This window comes from Balaenoptera ricei, chromosome 1 (genome assembly GCF_028023285.1).
Source record: "Balaenoptera ricei isolate mBalRic1 chromosome 1, mBalRic1.hap2, whole genome shotgun sequence".
NCBI classification, from domain to species: domain Eukaryota; kingdom Metazoa; phylum Chordata; class Mammalia; order Artiodactyla; family Balaenopteridae; genus Balaenoptera; species Balaenoptera ricei.
In genome coordinates this window covers 26309593-26317006 of record NC_082639.1, presented here as the reverse complement: position 1 = coordinate 26317006, position 7414 = coordinate 26309593, and the positions used below count along the sequence as shown (strand labels likewise).

Below are 7414 nucleotides of genomic sequence, written 5' to 3'. Positions count from 1 at the left end.
TATGACAATGGTAATCTACTGGTGCGAAGTCTTCCTGAAATCCACATCTTTGCTACTGTTATTCAGTGACACACCTTCACTGTTCAAAGAGCACTGCACATATGCAGACACATCAGAAAGTGTCCCCGCCTTCATCTTGCTGATGGGATAATGAGCATCTCCTTGGTTCCTGAAACCCACATCAGACCAGGTCGGTCCCCTGCTTGAAAGCCCAATGCCTTCAGGAAATCCATCACCATGACCCTCAATGCCCTCCACCTCACCCTAGCCCCTTTCCCACCCCACCCCCAACAGTAGAGAACCACTTGCACTTCCCCAAATGTGCCTTCCCCTTTCACGCCTCCATGCTCTTGCACATGCTGCCCCCTCTGCCTAGAAATCCCTTATCCCCTCTCCATCTGGCATACAAGTCAAGGTCTCCTATTACTCTTTCTCCCTCTTTCCTGCTCCCTCCTCCCCCCTCCACCTCCACCGGCCACATATAGCACTCCAGAAATGTCTGCTGAGAGGAGACAACTCCTTGGGTCAGACATTAGTCAGGGCCAGGACTTTCCAACTTCTCCAGCTAGCACTCCTTAAGAAAGTGAAGAGGAAATGGGACCCCAGGGCTTAGGAGTGTGAGGGACTTGAAATTGCTCTAAGCAAGCAGGGTATTTCTTGAGTTTTATCTTTATATTTTATGCAAAAGTTGTATTCTATGCAGATTAAACAACATACCCGCGTTTGTTTTAATACAAAATATTTTTCCCAAATCTTCACATTGATGATCCAACAAGATATTCCTCCTTTATTCGTTATCCTCTCAAATTAGCTGTTCCCCAGCCCCCATCCGCCGCAGGGACCCCAAGCGAGATCTGGATGTTGTTCCAAGTGCACACCCTGAAGGAACAGCTGGGTTTCGCACCCCTGGGAGCTGGAGAATGGTGGGGGCGGGGAGGGGGTCAGCTGGCTGCAGGCCGGGCCACGCCCCTCCTCTCCCCCGCCCGCCGCGGGGGCGGAGTCCTTGAGGCCCCGCCCCCGGGGGCGGGGAGGGAGCCACCTCCGCCGGCTACTCAGGCTCGGCTGGTTCCGGGTTGAGAGGCTGCGCTCGGACCGGAGCAGTGGCCGATGAGCCGGCGGGGGTAAGGGGCCGCGCGGGGCCGGGTCTTGGGGCCGGGATCGGGCAGCTGAGCGTGCTCACAGCCCTCCTCTCCTCTGCCAGGCACAGCCGAGGTGAGGCTCTGCCTGGCTTCCCCCTCCCGCTGAATTCCCCATCCCCAGCTTCTCCCCCTCCCCCCACCGCACCCATACCGGTATTACAGCCCCCCAAGGCCTCCGCCCCCCTCCTAGATCCCCTTCTCCCAGCACACATCCCTTCTGACTGCCCCTTTCCCTAGAAGCTTCTTGCTAGGAGCACCTTCCCTCAGACACCCACGGCTCCCTCCCTCCAGCACCCATCGCTCCGGGTCACCCACTGCCTCGAGACCACCCTCCTGGGCTCGCTTCCCGGGTAGTCTCTACCCCGCACCTCTTGCTCGCGTTACCCCACTCCCAGACAGCACCCATTCCTTCTCCTGTAGCTCCTGCTTCTCCGGGCCTGCTCCCCGCACCCATCCCTAGGTGCTGCCCCCGACAGCGTCGCGCTCTCCAGCCGGCCCCCTGCATCTCGGGGGACCCTCTCCGCCGTCCCCGGCGCCATGGCGTGCAGCCTCAAGGACGAGCTGCTCTGCTCTATCTGTCTGAGCATCTACCAGGACCCGGTGAGCCTGGGCTGCGAGCACTACTTCTGCCGCCGCTGCATCACCGAGCACTGGGTGAGGCAGGAGGCTCAGGGCGCCCGCGACTGCCCCGAGTGCCGGCGCACGTTTGCCGAGCCCGCGCTCGCGCCCAGCCTCAAGCTGGCCAACATCGTGGAGCGCTACAGCGCCTTCCCGCTGGACGCCATCCTCAACGCACGCCGTGCCGCGCGACCCTGCCAGGCACACGACAAGGTCAAGCTCTTCTGCCTCACGGACCGCGCGCTGCTCTGCTTTTTCTGCGATGAACCCGCGCTGCACGAGCAGCACCAGGTCACGGGCATCGATGACGCCTTCGAGGAGTTGCAGGTGAGCCGCTTGGCGGGCCTGGAGCGGGGGCGGGGTCGGCCCGGGGGCGGGGTCAGGGTTGGACCGCAGGCAGGGCCCAGTCAGAATTGCCATGGGGCGGGGCCGCCGGCAGGGTCAGGGCCCTATCAGAATTAGGACGGGGCGGGGCCGCGGCGAGGAGGCGGTGTTGAGGGTGGGGCCTTGGGCCGTGCTCACCAGGCGGGGTCTCAGAGAGACCTGAAGTGGGGGGTGGGTGGGTCCATGGCTGGGGAGAGATCACCAATGGAGTGGAACGGCAGGGACAGATGAGATCAGAGCTGAACCAGGTACCGCCTGGACAAGGTTAGGGACGGAGCCAAATCAGAGCTGGGCAAGGGCAGGGCCACTGTAAGGGGTCATGGGGCTGGACCTGGAGACAGGACCCACGTAAGAAGGGTTCAGGACTGAGTTGGAGACAAAGACACAGATGGGGAATGGGACAAAGTCGGGGCTAGACAGGAGGTGGGGCCGCCATCCGAGGATGAGTCTGGACTATACGGAGTAGCTGAGCTGCAGGCTTTGGGGCACGATGACCCGGGATTCAATCAGGTATGCATCAGGGCCTGGGGAGCAGTACCTGGGCTAGATCGCTCTGGGCAGGTCAGGGTTAAATCTAAGAGAGGGTCTAAATGAGTGTCAGCAAACTGCTGAGAGAGCAGGTTTGGGTGCCAGGGGCTAGGCCGAGGTGTATGAGGGGCTAAGGCTGGGATCAAGTTCAGATACTGTAAAGACCATTCTGGGTTTAAATCACGGTAGAGGCCAGGCTGAGAGTGAGGACAGGACTTAAAGACTCAAGATTTGGAGAATAAGGCCCCGAGGTGAGGTGATTCAAGAAAAGCGAGGGAGGTGGACCTCTAGAAGTCTCCAGGGACTTTTGGTGACCTCCTTAGCTCTGTCACCCGCATCATGACCTTGAGGACTAAATGAAACAGTACATGCAGGGTAACCTGAACATAGTCAGCCTAGGACTGTAATTGGTCTCCCTTAAGCCTTCCTGTCCTCACGGACTAACTCCTACTCAACTCTCAAAGCCCTGCTCAAATGCCCTCTCCGTGTAAGCCTTCTCTAAGCTCCACTGGCCAAAACAATAGCATTAGAGCTGCATCTTCCCAATCTCTGTTAATAAGTATAATGTTTTAAAAAAAAATAGTGTTCCAAGATTAGCTATATTTAGGAAATATAGTATATTCTCTATACCCTCCTTGGAGGATTCTCAGTGTACATTTGCATATTAAAGGCTTGGAGAAATCTTGTAGCAAAGAAACCCATTTTGCTGTGTTTAATAAAATGATTCCCAAGGTTATTTGAGCCTGGAATCTTTTTCTCAAGCTAAACCATTTAAATCTAGCAGCCCATTTAAATCTAGCAGCTAAACCATTTAAACCTAGCAGCAGTGTGTTTGGCCTTGGGATACCAGGCTAGCACACAGTCCCCAAGAGAAGTCTCTTAGTCATCATATCTATGGCCCCAAAGCCTGCCACAAGGCCTGGCCCACAGTGAACATCAGTAAAGGCTGAATGAATGACTAGTCCTGACCTGAGCTGGCCCAGACTGTGGAGCCTTCGGAAGAAGAAGGTTTTTGACTCCTTAAGCAGGAGCTAAATAACTATTTTCCCTGTTGTAGGGGGTCACCTCCCCCACTTATACATGAGTCTCTGTGAGCCAGCCTGCACCAGCTGATGCCCTGGCCCTAGGAGAAATGACTCCATGTTCACCTTACCCACTCCTTGTCCCTTTAATCCCCAACCACCACTGACTCCCTTCCAGTTTGGCTGTTTGAGGATGGAGAGCAAGAGTTGGGGGCTCTGGGAGCTTGCACAAGGTTGGCATTGACCGTCTACCCCCAGAGCCCCTTGTGCCAGGCACTGGTATACCCATCTCCCCGTCTATGAAATCACATAAACAGGGAGGAGGAGAGAAGCTTGGACAGGACTAGGTGCAGGTCGTGAGTTTGAAGGGACTCCATCTGAAACCATCTGCCCAACCTCTTCATTATGTAGATGTGGAGACTGAGGTCCAGAGAGGTGATGTGACTTACCCAAAGCCACACTGCCAGACAGTGGGAGCGCCGGCCAAGAAAGCTCAGCCTGACCCCGGCTGGATCCCGCCCCTGCTGCTCACCCCCTCCTCTCCCTGTCTGACTTGCAAGCTGGAGAGAACTCTGTGTTCCAAGGCTTGGTTCTCCTGTCTGCAAACCAGCAAATCCAAATTATTGTGTTGTGGTTTTTTTCAGTCCATTCCATGACCTGGGGCAGGCAGGAGAAATTGAACATATATTTTCCCCCAACGTTACTGAAACACTGTCATTCTTGGGTGAAAAGAAAAAGAGGACTGCCACTCACTTACCCTCTAGTGTACTGTCCTGGGGTCAGTCACACTTGGGTTCCAAACCTTCCTTTAGCACTGTCTGTGTAATCAACACATCTCTTCATGGAAGCCTTGATGCTCTCGCCTGTAAACCGGGGTCAGGATGATTCTTTCCTACCAGGATTTTCATGAGGCTGACCTGAGATGAACCTGCTACTGAGATGCCTGGCACTTGGTAGGGGCTGGATCAGCAAGTGCTCCCATTCTTTCTCCTTCTACCTCTGAGAACTCATGTGCCCAGCTGGGCAAATGCCCAGACCTGCCTCTCACCTGAGCAGGAGGCCTTGCTTTGGTGCCTCCTTTGGGCTTGGCAAGAAAGTAGCAGAGAAACATGCCTCCCCCTGGAGAAGTAAGCTCCTGGGTGAGGTTCAAGCCACTCCCCACCCTCACCACCCCACGCCCTCTCTTCATGGGGAAGTGGGGCTCATTAGCTAGTTATGCACTGGAAATGAGGCTGAGCCTGCCCATCACACCCCTTCCTCTCCCAGCAGCTGGTGGTTTGTCCCCAGGGCTCCTGGAGCCTGGGCTTGGACCCCTCTCCTGGAGAATAACAGACTCAGAGCCGGCAGGGCCTTGGAGATCGCCTGATGCAAACTTCATTTGACAGATGGGGAAATGCCCCGGGGTTGGGGGGAAACTTTCCCAAGGCCTTGAGGCCAGAGGAGACTCCTGGCTCAGCTGGAGTCTCCTTACATCCCGCTGCTTAGCAGTTGGCCTGGAGCTTTTTGCATTTATTATAAATCCTGGAGGCAGCAGAGCAGAAAGGTTAAAGGCTCTGGCTTTGTATTCAGGCAGCTCAAACCTTGCACTCCTATTTTCTGGCTGTGTGACCTTTGGGAAGTTCCTTATCATCTCTGAGCCTCAGGTCCCTCGTTCACAGCATGGGAATAATGGGGTTGAATTAAGTAAGATGACATTTGCAAGAACTTGGTACAGAACTTGACACATAGTAAGCACTCGATAAATGACAGCTCCAGTATGTTACATCATACTTGGCACTATTGACATTTGGGGCCAGATAAGTCTTTGTTATGCAAGGCAATCCTATGCATCGTAGGATGTTTAGCTGCATCCCTGACCTCCACCCACTGGATGCCAGTAGCACCACCCACCCCAAGCTCTGACAACCAAGAATGTCTCCAGGCTTCATCAAATGTCCTCTACGGTCAAAATCACCCCTGGCTGAGAACCCAGGCCTACAGAAGTCCTACTCAGCTTTCCAGGCTCAGTGCAGATATCACCTCCTTCATGAAGCTTTCCCTGACCTGCCAGGCAGAATCGCTCTGTGCCCCAGATTCCAATACTGGGGTCAGATCCTGGCATCGTCACTGATAATCTGTGTGTCCTTGGTCAGATCACTTCACTTCTCTAAGCCTCCACCTGCTCGTCTAGAACATGGGGATAACCTGACCTTCCTGGGAAGGATGTTGTAGGGGTTAGGGAGGCTGTATCAAAAGTGCCTGATGCTGTGCCTGGCACACAGTAGCACACGACAATATTTAAATATCTTTATTTTTTCTGATTATAAAATGAACATAATAAACAGAGCTATATAATGTAAAAGTTAAAATCCCCCATAATTCTACCCGTTGGAAAAACATGGTCTTTTTCTTAACGATTTGCTTTATAGTTCTACAGAATTATTGTTGTGTAAACGGCATGTGAGCATGTTTTGTGTGTGTGTGTGTGTGTGTGTGTGTGTGTGTGTGTGTGCACGTACCTTTCCTTTTTTTTCACTGCTGAGCACTGGACCATAGAGCAAAGGGGATGGAAGGAGCCCCATCTCAGAAGGGTTTGGGGGCTTCTCGGCCAATACTTACTGAGCCCTAGCCCACTGCCTGGGACTATACTAAGCGCTTTTCTGGTATTGCCTCATTTAATCTTCATAACACCCTGTCGAGTGGGTACTGTAAATTATTCCTTTTACAGATAAGAAAACAGAGACTCAGAGGAATTCAGTGACTTGTTTGGTCACCCAGCTGGTAAATGGCAGGGACAGGATTTGAAGCTTAGCTAACTGGCCACACATGGCCTCCGAGCTGCCTCTGAGGGCTGGGTAGTTGTCTCCCCCACACCCTGCCTGTCTTTGTATTTTAAGTGTACTCAGCACAGGGTCAGGCTAAGGACACAGTCTGCCCGTGCCAGCTGATGCACCGAGGGCAGGTGCTGGATGTCATCTTGCTCAGGCATGCCATCCGGCTCTCTGGCCATCTCAGCTTCCTAACCTCCAGAGGAGGGATTGGATGCAGTCCCAGCCACCCCCTCCAGGTCTCATGTGACCACTGGAGCCCTTCCCAAGGCCTCCTTCATGCCAAGGGAGACAGCAGTGGATCAGCCTGGGATGGGAGCCCTGAGGAGTTGGGCATGAGGCTCCAGAGATGTCGAGGCAGCCACACGGGGAAAGAACAGAGCTGGGGGACCGGATTCAAATCCCGGCGCTGGCTTCTTCCAGCTGAGTGGAAGGTGCTGCCTTCTCTGCACGCTTTCCCAACCTGGGAAGTGGAAATAAGAACAAAACCGTCCACTTAATGTATAAAGAGGGAGAGAGAATTGCTGCCTATCCAGAGACAACTGATGCGAAGGCGCTTTATTTTGTACTGTGGGCAGGGAGGCAGCCAGGTTGTCTGCGTCCTGGGGAAGTGGCCTCTGACGTTACTTTTCCCGAGAGAGGACAGGATTTGTGTGCAAAGAGCAGCCTCCATGGGGGCGAGGCTGGCAGTGAGTCAGACCCCGGGCTGCTGTTAGCATCTCTACTTCCCTCTTCACAGGTGTGTCAGTCAGCAGCCAGCAAAGCCTGTTCATCCAGGACACCTTGGCTAAGCACAGGCCACGGTGTCAAAACTCAGAATTGAAGTTGGGGCCCCAGGATGTTTATCTTCTAGAGAGAAAAGGATCTGGTAGGAAGTGACAACAGAAACAGTAACAACCCTATGTAAAAAAACACT

General features: G+C 54.1%; 1 protein-coding gene across 1 annotated transcript in view; it reads left to right on the top strand.

Moving 5' to 3' along the window:
- Nucleotides 1-1066: 1066 nt before the first annotated feature.
- TRIM62 (tripartite motif containing 62) overlaps nt 1067-7414 on the top strand; it is a 34075-nt gene continuing 27727 nt past the window's right edge. Inside the window, exons 1-2 of the mRNA XM_059918503.1 lie at nt 1067-1121; nt 1560-2084. Coding sequence (XP_059774486.1) covers nt 1677-2084 — 408 coding nt within the window. The 5' untranslated portion in view covers nt 1067-1121; nt 1560-1676. The remainder of the gene's footprint in view (nt 1122-1559; nt 2085-7414) is intronic.